Genomic DNA, 13,616 nt, shown 5'->3' with positions numbered 1-13,616 from the left:
TCAGAAATAAGTCCAATTCCTTGTCTCTCACGAACAATATGTCTCCACAACAACACAAGGAACCACGTCCAAGACTCAAAGCTCTCACGTGCAACAATAGCATATGCAAGTGGAAAAATGTTATTGTTCCCCAATGGAATTAGCTTTCATCTCATACTTACCGTATTTACGAGTGTCGTCTTGAGATGACGGAGCCCGCAATTTTTGAATCCATCGATGCTTGGTTTATAAGCCCCGTAAAAGAAACTTGAAGATGTGTTCACCTTGCATTGAGTTGATTGGTGCTCCCACTCAACAACGGTCCCCGATTGAAATATCGTAAGGCGCCATATATCTGGCAATGTCTTGAAAGAGGTTTCAAAATCACCAAATACCATTTCAATAGCTTTCTTACGCCCTTTTGTGCTTTTCTATAACTAGGAGTAAACGTATGCAATCCTTTTATTTTTCCGAATCGACTTAATACTGATGTATGGATCGACCATAATATATGGTATCAACGTAGTAGCAATTAGGTGACTGTTCAAATTGGAATGATCCTTTCTGTAATCATCCGTGAGACAACTGTGTTGGAGAACCATTTTGCCTGCCTTCCACATACCACTTGAAATTTCTCTAAAACGGATCATCCACTCACATCCCAACATATGACGCTTGCAAATAACCCTCCAAAATTTACCTTTGGACTGATCACAAATGAACTCTTTCTTTTCTTTGAGACAATATTGTCTCACTACGCCTTTCATTTCCTGCTTGTTCTGAAATAACATACCTAATTGCATAATACAAGGAAAATTATCAACCCCCTAAAAATGGGCCAACAAAGAAAAAGAATATTCATTGCCACCATACTAACTTTGATCCGATAAATTCAGGTTTTTACAATCCCAAAGTGCAGATCGAATCGACCGTCATCTCTAACGAAGGCAAAATCATCCGGCCTTTCTTCCGTGTTATCCAAATATGGAATCGCATTAGAATGGTAGCTAACATTACCATCACTTCGAGCAAAGAATGTCTTCATAAGAATGACCATCATCATCGACGAGTGATTATCGTCTCGTTTTGCGTGATCTAACGGGATATCACTATCCGACTCATCGAAGTGATCATTAGCTACATCATTATTGCTCACAATTTGTGCGAGCCGAGTTAATACGGAGTTTTCTTCAAAATCATTACACCTACAAACATAGGAAAATTCAAGGCGTTCAAATCTCAAAAACAATTAGTTAGAAGTCTCCTAGTTTAAGCGAAAAAAACATCGTTATATTTACCTTTCCGTAAATGACTCCACTTGAGTAGGGCGATATTGAACATACTTCCGCCACCTAATTCACTTGTATCCGGAGCACTACTCGGTCTGTGAATATCACAACACGCATAGTCCAACTAAAGTTATATGATCGGCTACCAACTCCTACCATTGTTTCTTGAAGTGTACCTCTTTGAAGCCCAATATTCATAAAAGGGAAGATACATAGTACCCCGAATATCAAACTCATCGTCATCTGGGTGCTTCAACATTAGTAGAGCGTTCAACGCCGCATACATGTTATGTCGCTATCTTGATATGATTGCTAAATATATCGGGACTTCGAAGAAATAACGATAAGGAGTCATCGTCCGAAATAAGAGTTTCTCGTAAATGGGAAATTCCTCTGCCGTTATTGATGTTGATATCGTCCAAAGGATAACCACCGAAAGGTTAGGATCGCTTATGGCCATTTTCATATGAAAACACGTTGTAGACGATCGTATTTGAGGGAAATTACATAACTATTGAGATTTGAGATAAATTAAATAATTAATAAAAATTTAATTTTTACGGATGTCCCTCCCCCCCCCCCCCCCCCCCCCCGCGAGTGCCACACGTAGTTTGCGACGCTCTCATTTTGATCTACGTTGGTAAACCTCCTCGTATCACACCCTCATCCTGTAAATGCCATAAAAAATAGAAGTTATTTTTGTATGATTGGATACGTTAGATAAAATTTCTTAGCAATTGATTTAATTGTCTACGTAAAATCGGATAACATCTCTCCTGTAACAAGGACTTCCTCCAATACCATTTACCAACACAAACAACCAAAGCTACCAAGACAAAACACCACATAACAACCACAAGTCACCATATCACTCTTTAAAGACTTCTTAATCTAATTTAATAGATAAATACTTTGAATAAAAAGCTAACCTGTGGCTCTAAAGTCTGTACATCCGGCACAGGAATGTGTGAGGATCCAACATCAAATGCCATGGGAGACTATGCAAAATAAATAATATAGACACATAAGGTAGCCATTACATTAATGAAATTAAACAAGATACAAGCTATTTGAGTGGTTAGAATACTCTCACGCGCAAAACTCGGTCCCTCCCAATCAAGAGCTCGTCCGAAGGAATGCGGTAAAGGCCCCTCGCTCCCATAAGAAGCTAGCGCCCGTCCGAACAAGAACCGTTGGGCCATAATCGAGAGGCTAATAGGCTCGGACGATGCGAATGCACGAAAAGGCCCCTCATGTCCGATTACCGGCCGATTGGACCTCGGGAGCGTACGTCGATGAGCCGGACATACCAAAATCTATTATCGGGTAATATGCATCATCGAGCCGTATCGTTGAGCCGGGCATATCTTGATCAAAACGAACCTCTTCTCATCAATCAACTTCCCGGTGATCCACGGACCTCGACCCTTCGTTACCCGCCGGCGTCCTCTACCACACGCCGCAGTCTTGGTACATTAGGACGTTGACGACGAGGAACTTCCACAGTAGGCGGCTCAATATACTCCGCCGGTGGTGTATAATTGAGAGCGAAACTCAACATCGTCCCCAGAGAGGCAGCAGTCATGGACTCCGTATTAATGTGGCTAAACATCTCTGCTAATTCCTTCACTTCATTAGACTTGGTTGGATCTTGGATAGTCTCCTGAGCCAACCTGTACGATTCTTGATGTCCTAAAGCCTACAAAAAAATAAATAAATTAAATTATAAGATTTGATAGTGGTCTAAGACACATAAAAAGACATCAAACTTCTAATGGAATGTAATGTACGTACCAGTGCCTCATGCCTGCCTGCCATGTGTTGGTATCCTCTATCCACATTATGCGCAGGATTTCCTATGAAAGTGCGAGTGACGTCGATACCAACAAAAATACTCTGATAATGACTCTGGGTCTTGAGTTTCATACTCGGCGCAATTACCATTTCGTCGACGATTTTCCCACAAAAAGTCCGTTTGTATAAAATTTTGTCGATCCTCCACTGTTATAGCATACCGCTTGTCACATTTGTAATGAAAAGGATCAATCTTAGCACATGATCCCGGAATATGTTGCTTCCTACCAAACTGTCTGAGAACCCGGTCTACCATGTGCCACTCTCGATAGATCCAACAAATAAGGGGAACCTGCACCATCCAAATAGCTCGGCCATGCCGACACCGCTCAGGGAGTCCATTAATGATGGCCTCTGAATAAGGCTGCCACACAAACTACTATAGAAAGAACATAAAATTACATGATAATAAAATAAATAAATTACACATAAGCGTAACTATTATATCAAAACGCCATTAACAACCATAATTATGATAAAATACCGACCATCCGTTAGGTTGTCCAATACATCCTTACATATGGTAGCACAAGACGTGCCTCATTTTTCCGAGCTTTACGACGAGTCCACTTTCGCGCAAGAGCCGCAAGGTGTGGTGGCGGCTCCGGGTGGTGGCCGCATCGGTATAATTCGCTCCCAAGCCCAAACCTATATTAAAAATTTAAAAATAAATACATGAAAATCTTATAACTATCAAATAGACAACCAAATAAAATTATATAATTTTAAAGGTCACGTACTCGCAATAAGGAAACGAATCCACACACATCCTTGGCTTTCTTCAACGAAGCGTGCATAAACAAGTATACAAATATGACAATGCAAATCGCTCCCAAGCTTGTCTACTCATTGCTCTAAGGTCACGCATGTCAAGCAAATATTCTAAATTAAGTAAGTCACCGGACTTATCCGGAAATATCGTGCCGCCACAAAGCCATAGTAAGTACAACCTAACCCGCTGTTGGACAACAATTTCTGGGGTCTGATATGTAATGTCATCTAAGCCTCTAATATATTCAATTAATTTATTTACTTCTAACCTACTAACACCATTAAAACAATCCAGACCGGGTGCCCAACCAATAAGCTCATGGATTAATTGTTTGCCACCCAACAATACTTATATTTCTAGCATTAACATCATTCAAGGGATTAACATCAACAAACCATGCCAAACATGAGCTCAATATCTTGTAATGTAATGGTCGCCTCACCCGTACGTTAGATGAGTGTGTCGTCTCAGACGCCCATCTTCTATAAGTGCGGTGATGACCGCCCAATCATATGATACACATCCTAGCTCTACTACTCCCCTAAATCCACACAGCCAAAGTAGTCAAGGATGCGAGGATGAAAAGGATGACGACGCTCACGTGCTTCCAAAATTCAAGATCCGCGCGCGTGGAAAACAGCATCCGGTCGGTCCTCTCAAGGCACCATCCCACACAGTACCGTGATCGATGCTTCTCCTGGAGTGTTAACACATCGTACTCTTCTGGCCCCAGATGTTGGCATACCCGTGGAAGCTCCATACCTTTAGAAAAAAAAATGAAGTCTAGATCAAGCTATTTGGAGTAACTTACTATTAAAAAAAATATTATTCCAATTTTAGCGTAACAAATATGCATCAAGTAGATAAAGCCCAACTTCCATATGCCTTATTTAGAAACCACCGATAGTGGACCACATTAATACCTATAAGGTATAGACAAAATAATTGTCCACCCACTTAGACTTAGGTCCCATATAATAACGCATTATCGTGACATCTTAAGTATCTTTTTTTTTGGGCTAGTGAGGCATCAATTAAGTTTCACTTTTCTGGCTATATAAATATCACATTAAAGGTACAATGAAAAACAATTAGTTATTCGATCTTTATATAACAATCCACAAAAATAATAAGAACATAACAACAAATTTCTTCAAAAATGCTACTAAACAAATCGGACCTTTTATATAATAATGCTTCTAACAATCATATCTTAAGTTCAAATTAAAATAACACAAATAAGACAAACAGATATCTTATAGGTATTAAAATAACACAAATAAAAAAATAACAATCAAGATATATAAGACAAACAAAGATATCCTACATCTACTATAAATATACAATATTATATGAGTTAGAAGAAATACCTTAATTTAGATAGCAACAAAAGATTTTTGATGAAGAAGTTGCTCCAAAAATTAGACAAAGAATTACAGGTTTAAAAAGAAAATAAATGGAGGAGAAGGAAAGGAAAAGGAGACGGAGACGAAGAAGAAATTCTGTAACTTCAAAAGGATAGAGGAAGAGGCGGAGGAGAAAGGAGAAAAATTAGGGCAACAATTTTATGAGTCGTGGACAGTCCCACGTTTTACAGATATATGTTGTAAAACGTGGACTGATCCACGTTATACAAATAATTTTGTATAACGTGGATCAGTCCACGTTATACCATTAAATATATTTTTATTTTTTATTTTTGTCCTGATTCTCTGACAATGCAAAAAAAATTTTGGGGTATAGCGTGGACTCCTGGTATATAAATGAAAGGTAGCCCCCTTTTGATTTATACCGTGTATTTTTATGCCCGTTAGGCTCCTAATTGCCTAGACTTAGAGACTGATTTTTTAAGTAGGAAAGAAGCATTACAAAGTAAGAGAGCAATATAAAATACGAGAACGAAACCAAAGCCCCTATTTAATATCATGTAACATAGATATTCTTTTTTTTTTTTATTATTATTATTGTTATTATTATTATTATTATTATTATGCCTCAATGTTTGGTCGGATATAAATTTGGTGACACGTTATAATAATATTGGAAAGTGAGTATGAGATATCATAATGGTATCAACTATCAAGGGTTGTCAATTGGGCCGGACAGATTAGCAATTTTTAAGGTTTATATTTTAAATAAATTTTACAGGTAAAACTTTAAGTTATAGTTATGAAATACCATCATTTAAACTTCACAATAGTGAATATATTTCAAAAAACATAACCGAAGAATAACTAGTAAACAAGTTTTATACGGAAAAAATGAACACAAACTGAAATTAAGGGCCTGTTTGGAAAGCCACCTGCTAATTGGAATTGGTGTAATTACTAGGGTAGTAATTACACAAAACTTAGTAATTACATAGTAGTATAATTACAACGAATTGCTTGTTTGTCATAAAGTAATTACGTGTAATTACACGCACGCCGTTTGGTTGCACAAGTGTAATTACACAATTACGCTTAATTTAAAAATAAAATTTAATTATAAAAAATTTAAAAATTAATATTTAAAAAATATTGCCTTTATAAATGATATTAAATTAGTTATTTAATAACACATTGTTTCTTGAAAATATATTAATTAATAATCATATATTTGTAAATAATATTGTAACAAAAATAATTGATATATATTTTTCAAATTAATATTTAATTTTAATTAATTATAAAACTTAAAAGAAGACTTTTTTTGTGAGAACGCCATGGATTGGATGTTTGACAAAAAAATAATATTAATAAATATAATGCCATAACATTATTCAAATGTTTGACGCAAAAAATCCATCAAATGTAAGTGAAAAATAAACAACATGCAATGTGAAAGCAAATAACTTAAAATTGGAAATATAACCTAAATTCAAAATCCAAAAGAAAAAGTTCAACATAATACTCTTATGTCAAATTCCAACATTATATAAGTAAGTTCCAACGTAACTTAAGTAAATAATTCAAAAGAAAGGAAAAATATAGGTCTATAACCTCATTCACAATGAAATTCTACTTTTACAACGTCACTCATTATATGTCAAGTTTGTTAATGACTAATTCTTTCCAATATTAAGAGGTGTAGTTTTAAATATTAGAATAATAACACGGTTATGCTAAATGAATAAAATAAAAAAAATAAAAAAATACGAGCAATTACATGGAACCACAAGAAGTAAAGGTTGGGAATGAGAAGAAAGAAAATGAAAAATAAATAATATAAAAAGAAAAATACATTTTAAAAAATAAAAATAAAAAAGAAATTAAAATAATAGAAATAAAAAAATATTAAAAATAAAAAAAATTATAAATAAATTAAAAATAAAAATAAATTAAAGTAAAAAAATAAACAAACTAAAAAGTAACCCTGTAATTACAGGGTGTAATTACACCCAATTCTCAAATTTTGAGAATTGGAGAGTGTAATTACACCCAATTCCCACCTAACTGTAATTACTTGGTCAAACAAAATGCGCTAAACGTATAATTACACCCAATTACACCTAATTCCAATTACCTGGGTGGCTTTCCAAACAGGCCCTAAGAGTCTTTAAAGAATGTTATTTTACAAAAAAAGAAAATTAATGGAAATGAAAAAGAGTCAAGCTCTAACTGATCTAGCAAATATGAAAATAGAGTTAAAAAAATTATGGAAATGAAAAAGAGTCAAGCTCTAACTGATCTAGCAAATATGAAAATAGAGTTAAAAAAATTCCTTTTATTTTTCGGTAGAAAAAGTTAACAACTTAATGGAATATTGTATGCCATGGAGGAACACTTATTATTGTTTTGTTGTATGATATAGAATATCCCTTTTTATAAAGTATCTTTATATGATTTTAGGCAAACAAATAAGTGATTTCTTAACAAATGCAAAATATACGTGATATATAATAAATATCTAACAATCAAAGAATTTTTTCAAAACCAAATTTGGATTAGCCCTATATCAACTTCCTTTTACTAGTTTCATTTTTTTTTGCGCGGATTGCCCTTCTTTTGGGGTGGTCTTTAATTTTTGTCCCTCAAATTGCTGGTCTTTAATTTTTGTCTTTCACTTAAAAAGGTGGCCGAAAATACCTAAGGTTCTGGGTTCGAATTCCCGCACAATAAAAAAAAAATAAAATCGCAAGGCAAGGCTTTGCAAAATAAGGCATAACTAAAAGTCTGCCGGAGACTAATAGTTATGCCTTAAGGCAAAGTATGTCGTTTCCGGCAGACTTTTAGTTATGCCTTATGCGGTAGATTTTTCCTTAAGTCTTGCCTTGCGATTTTTTTTTTAATTGAGCGGGGTTCGAACCCAGAACCTTGGGTTATTTTCGGCCACTTTTTTAAGTGAAGGGCAAAAATTAAAGACCAGCAATTTGGGGACAAAAATTAAAGACCACCCCAAAAGAAGGTCAATCAGCGCAAAAATAGTTTTTTACAAGCCCAACAAAAACAATTCAATAAAAAGGAAAAAGTGGGTAATTGATGAGGTATTTTTGTCTTTTACATAGGACAAGAAGTAAGAGTGAAAAAAAGACACAAGAATTTCTTTGCATTACAAAAAATTTGATGCCAACATGTTAACAGAAGAATAAAGGGAAAACTTAAAGCTTTCGCCCTTGAAACACAGCTTCTTTGACATTTTCTTCTATTAATAGTGGAGGCACATGGATATATGCTTCTGTTAATGATGATCTACATTATTTCTTTTCTTGCAGCATAATTAATGGAGATTAATACCACATGCCGTCTATTATTTAAGCCACACAATGTGTCTGCCAACAAATAATTAAAAATAGAAAAATGGGTTACGCACATGTTTCAGAGCTGCAAGCATTCCAGATTCTGGTGGAAGAAGGTGCAGAGGAATTTATTTATTCTAAGGACTAAACAATTTAATTAACATGGCCAATTATTTCGAGACAACTAGAGCATTGACTGCTATAATTAAGAATATAACCGACACGGCCAATTATTCCAAGGCTTCTAGTTAATTAAGCCTTTTATGCTTCTTGACGATGCTAGAATCTTGAAAACTCGATTCTTTAATATTTAGAGCTTGAATAATTCATAGCAGATCGTCAAATAATTTTAATATACAAGTAATTTGGGGTCCCCGAAGTATCTTCCAGCACCTTACCTACTTAAATGAAGAGAGAAAAGATCGAACTTTTTCCGTTCACTGTATCTACTAAAATGTAAACATTAATATATAGTGTAAAAGTTAACTTCTTGCTATTAAATGTTTTATAAGTATGTGAAATGTTTAACCAGATGCTGATAGTGCAAATAAAGGGCTCATTTGCAAAAATGACCTTCATAAGGGTGATGTTGAACTTCTGCTTTATTTTAAAAAAATCTTTTTAAAATCATGATCTTTATTGCCTATACCTTGGTATGTTCTATCGTATTTTAAAATCAGACTCAGAAAACTACAGTTTCTTCAGCACTTGAATGAGAAACTGATTCTCCATCTATACATCATGTGGCTGCTAAGATCAGTAATTGAAAGCCACTTAAAGTGGATCACGAATCAAGTTTTTAGAAAAATTTAAACAAGCAAAGTCTTCTTTAAAACTTAATACTCCTAGGTTTTCTAAGAATCTTTCTGCAACAACTCCATGCACCCCCCCCCCCCCCACCCCACCCCCGCCCAATCCCCCAAACAAGACATGCATGCAACTATTATAATTCAAGGCTTCAAGCTATCCTTTGGTTAATTAACAGCACACATTTTTCATAACCATGATTATTAGTAGATGATCAATCAGAAAACTAAGAACAATTCAATGCTTAATAAAACTTTGTATTATGCTATATACTCTCTTGCTTTATTGATACTAGCTCCATACCAATAATTTGTTGAAACCTTATGTATAGAACCTCAAGTACTTTGACTCGTCGAATTTATAGAATGTAATCTTCATAACAGTTTGTGAATTGATGTATTCAAAAGTACATAAACGATTTCTTGTGATCTTCAAGTCTTGATAGTTTAGTTACAGATTCTGTTTTTAGTTACGAAAATAAATCAAACATTTGTGAAAACCTCTTGGGTAAATTGTTTTACAATTTGTCAAATAACTGATGAAATAGTCTCTTAATAAGCTCCATCTATCCACATCACATAGTAACTATTTCTATTCTCTATATTACTAGTATTTGTAATGAATTTTAATCGTTCTCTTAACTTTGCAATTGGCGTACATCTATGCAAAAATGGATGTAAGATCTGATTAATTCATCAATCTCAAGATAAAGAAGTGTCGAGACATACCCAATATTTTCTAAACACTTTTGTTATTAGAGCAGAAGCGATCTTTTGACATTAGTCTATATATACATATATAGTTCAGCTCTCTAAGCCTAAACCGCTTGAACTAATTATAAAAGCTATCAAATTCTACTAGTTCTAAATTATGAGTTCGTCACTGTCTATGACTGAGGCTATTGTTGCTGTCTTTCTTGAACCATGACCGGAAGTCCGCCTCTCACGGTGGCTGTCAAGCCAGGCATGAACTTTGGAGTGTCATCTTTTGTAACGACTTGAAAGTCGAATTGCCTAATCAGAGCCAAAGCAACACTCTTCATCTCCATAATAGCCAAATCTTTGCCCAAACAAACCCTAACCCCACCTTGAAAAACCGGGTACTTAAAGGGACATTGTGGCTTAAAAACCCCGTCTTGCAACCATCTTTTTGGCTTGAATTCGAGACAATCTTGGCCCCAAATGCTCTCCATTCTTCCCATCGCGTATGGATGATAAGTTACCCTTGTCCCTTTAGCAACAAATGTACCATCAGGGAGAGTATCGTTCTCTTGACAAAACTTCGAATCGAATTGAACAGGTGGAAATAGCCTAATACTCTCGTGTACCGCTGCGGTCAAATAATGCATTTTTCGAATTTCCTCAAAAGTAGCAAGTGTTGCCTTTTCTGTTTCTCCCATGACCCGGCTCGACTCAGCTAGGATTTCATCTATGACTTGTGGATTTTGATTTAATAGCCAAAAGAAAGTGGTCAAGGCTGAAGCAACAGTGTCTCTTCCCGCTAAAAGAAAACTGACAACAATGTCCCTAAGGAGTTTGTCATCATCAATATTCCTCATGAACCTGGACAAAAGGTCATTTTGGGAAGAAAAAGCATTTTTTCTTTTATGCATTATTACCTCCTCAGCAAGCATATCAACCATTTTAATAGCTTCTTTCAACTGCTTTTCTGATCCAATATTTAAAGCCCTTTTGATTTTCCAGACTAAAGGGGAAACTGCCATAGCTCTTTCAGCTGACAATTTAGAAGCTAAATCAAATGCAACTTGAAGATCTGAAACAGGCAACGATAGTTTCAAACAACCAGGATCCATACCAAATGAGAATTTACATATACTATCAAACGAGAACCGCCTTAAAACATCTTGCAAGTCCAAAACGTTGCCTTTTTTGTTGCTTTCCAAAAGCGGAATCAACCGTTTTCTAATTTCATCTCCAACGATCTCGAAAGCGTATGAACGTATCGATACGCTTCCAAGTTCTAAACTCGCCATTTTTCGTTGAAAATTCCATAATTTTCCGTCAACGGCGAATATTCCTCGGCCTAAAAGATCACCCAAGATTGTAGAAAATTGTTTCCCTTTTGGGAAATTTTCGAATTTTGTTTTGAGCATGTATTCAACGTTCTTGGGATTTGCTGTAATTACATTTCCAAGAACGTGAACATGTATTGTCCCACTTGGTGACTTTTTCAGTAGATGAGAGTACCAATCACATAGATTCTTGAACTCTAAAGTCCAGCTAGAATTCAAGTACCCTTTACAAATCTCACACTCACAATAAGGCTTAATCCTAAAAAGAAATAAGAAGGCTGATAATATTAGTACACAAGTTGCCAAAATCAAGAAAAAGAAAGTAGTAGCCATTGCTGTGTATGGCTTCAAGAATTAATTATGTAAAAAGAAGAAGAGAAGAGAGGGTGGAAATTTGTGAATGAATGAGGAGAAGTGAATAGAGGGTGTGGTTCTTTATAGTGAAGAGGACAATGATATCTATGGGAATTTTCTATTTTACTATTCTATAAAACCGGGAATCAAAGTACACAGTTTCTAATTTTTGTCCATCAATTTGTTACACTACTTTGGTTTTTAGTTTTAGAAAAGGACATCACAACTGGTGGGTGAAAGCAAAGGACAACGACAGGAAGTGGAGGCACGAGTAACGCGTGCGCTAAAATATATTACTTCGAAACAAAAGTCATTAAAAATATGCCGTGCTGTATATATTGCCTATTTTAACATATGCGTTATTTATCATTACTGGTTATTGGAGCTCCAATTGTTGAAGTTAAAATGCTAATATTAATGGAATAGTCGTCGTCTTTGATATTTTTATGTTTCTAAATAATCGCTTGAGGATTATTATTTTTTAAATGGTATGTATTAGATAAACTAAATTTTGAAAAATTTGCATGTCATAACTGTTTCTAAGAGCTATTTATGAATTATAACTACCTTTTGCAATAATTACATTTCGTAGCTACTATACATAAGGCGCACTGTAGTTGGAGTGGTCATTGGGCATGTGCTTTGCCCTTGAGCTCCCAGGTTCAAATCCCGCTGACCACATTCTTTTTTCTGAGAAATTGCAATTTCGGCTGTATTTCTGTGTTTTTAAATACAACAAAATACATGTATCATAAAAATAAAGTAGAGTAAATCATTTAAATACACGAGGGAGTTATGTATTTCATTATATTTATATACTGATAATCCTTTTGTGATGTATTGGACTGTATTTCAATGTATTTGGTCAGATGTATTTGGTGTATTCAGCTGTATTTCGGATAGCAACCTTACATTTGTATTTAAAAACACGGAAATACAGCCGAAATTGCAAAGGTAGCTACGGTTTGTAAATTGCAAACTTGTAGCAATATATTATTAGGAGCTTATAAAAGGTAGCTGTTTATGTAAATTGTTCTTTTCAAAATTTAATGTGGATCATGCGATTACAATCAATTTGAGCATAGGGAGTCCTCAAGTTAAAACATCTATTTTGACAAGAAAAAATGAACAAATCGTGAGTCCTGGAAAAAAAAAAAAAAAAAATATAAAAAATACACGTATAAAAAACTAAAAAGGGGGCAACAAAAATTTATATATTAAAGGTATAATGGCCGATCCACATTATACCCCAACTTTTTTTTTTCACATTGTCAGTTGAACCGAACGAAAAAATAAATAAATATTTGTATAACGTGGACTGATCCACGTTATACAAATACAAAATTATCTTGTTATTATTTTGTGTATCATTTATATAGGAGTGTTACGAAGTTTAAGAAGACTAGTTTTAGTGTACGCGCTTTGTGCGTGACAAAAGCGCGTACTTCATTTGACGACAAACAGTATATTAAAAAAATATGACTTAACTACGAACTTCGTCGTTAATCTGTCTCTAAATTCTTCTTAGCTAAGATTTTTTTTATCATTCATTACTAAATTACGAATTTTACTGTTTAAGTTTTCCTTGATAATTCATGTTTTATTTAGCAGTAAAATAACTTAATATATAAAAGAATACTGGGAGTTTTCATTTGTTAGAATAAGTGTAACAAAAAATGACAATTCATTTAGAATAAATTTTATTTTCTACTATTTCATTCTTGTTATTTTAAATTTGCATTTTACCAATTTTACATTTAATAGATTTTTCTTTATTTCTAATTTCTTTCACCACTAATATTTTTATTATTT

The 13,616-nt window shown here is 34.5% G+C and overlaps 2 protein-coding genes across 2 annotated transcripts; both read right to left on the bottom strand.

Annotated features, from left to right (window-relative positions):
* Positions 1-2,010: 2,010 nt before the first annotated feature.
* LOC132054013 (uncharacterized) lies at positions 2,011-3,212 on the bottom strand. Its single transcript, XM_059446097.1, has 4 exons — positions 3,063-3,212; positions 2,722-2,967; positions 2,198-2,266; positions 2,011-2,094 (listed from the first exon to the last, which is right to left on the bottom strand). Exons 1-4 carry the CDS (start codon positions 3,210-3,212, stop codon positions 2,011-2,013), a joined length of 549 nt encoding a protein of 182 aa, XP_059302080.1.
* Positions 3,213-10,081: 6,869 nt separating this feature from the next.
* LOC132052722 (cytochrome P450 94C1-like) lies at positions 10,082-11,875 on the bottom strand. The gene has a single exon (XM_059444384.1). It carries the CDS (start codon positions 11,781-11,783, stop codon positions 10,317-10,319), a length of 1,467 nt encoding a protein of 488 aa, XP_059300367.1. The 5' UTR covers positions 11,784-11,875; the 3' UTR covers positions 10,082-10,316.
* Between the last annotated feature and the right edge of the window lie 1,741 nt (positions 11,876-13,616).

The sequence above is a fragment of the Lycium ferocissimum genome, chromosome 4, assembly GCF_029784015.1.
Source record: "Lycium ferocissimum isolate CSIRO_LF1 chromosome 4, AGI_CSIRO_Lferr_CH_V1, whole genome shotgun sequence".
Classification (NCBI taxonomy): domain Eukaryota; kingdom Viridiplantae; phylum Streptophyta; class Magnoliopsida; order Solanales; family Solanaceae; genus Lycium; species Lycium ferocissimum.
Note: the sequence above shows the minus strand (reverse complement) of the source record. Positions and strands in the feature narration are given on the sequence as shown.

Coding starts and splice junctions, on each gene's coding strand:
- LOC132054013 (XM_059446097.1), bottom strand. CDS start 3,212: ATGGTAATTGCGCCGAGTATGAAACTCAAGACCCAGAGTCATTATCAG. Junction 2,968..3,062: donor CAGGCAGGCATGAGGCACTG/GTACGTACATTA, acceptor ATTTTTTTGTAG/GCTTTAGGACATCAAGAATC. Junction 2,095..2,197: donor TACAGACTTTAGAGCCACAG/GTTAGCTTTTTA, acceptor TTGTCTTGGTAG/CTTTGGTTGTTTGTGTTGGT.
- LOC132052722 (XM_059444384.1), bottom strand. CDS start 11,783: ATGGCTACTACTTTCTTTTTCTTGATTTTGGCAACTTGTGTACTAATA.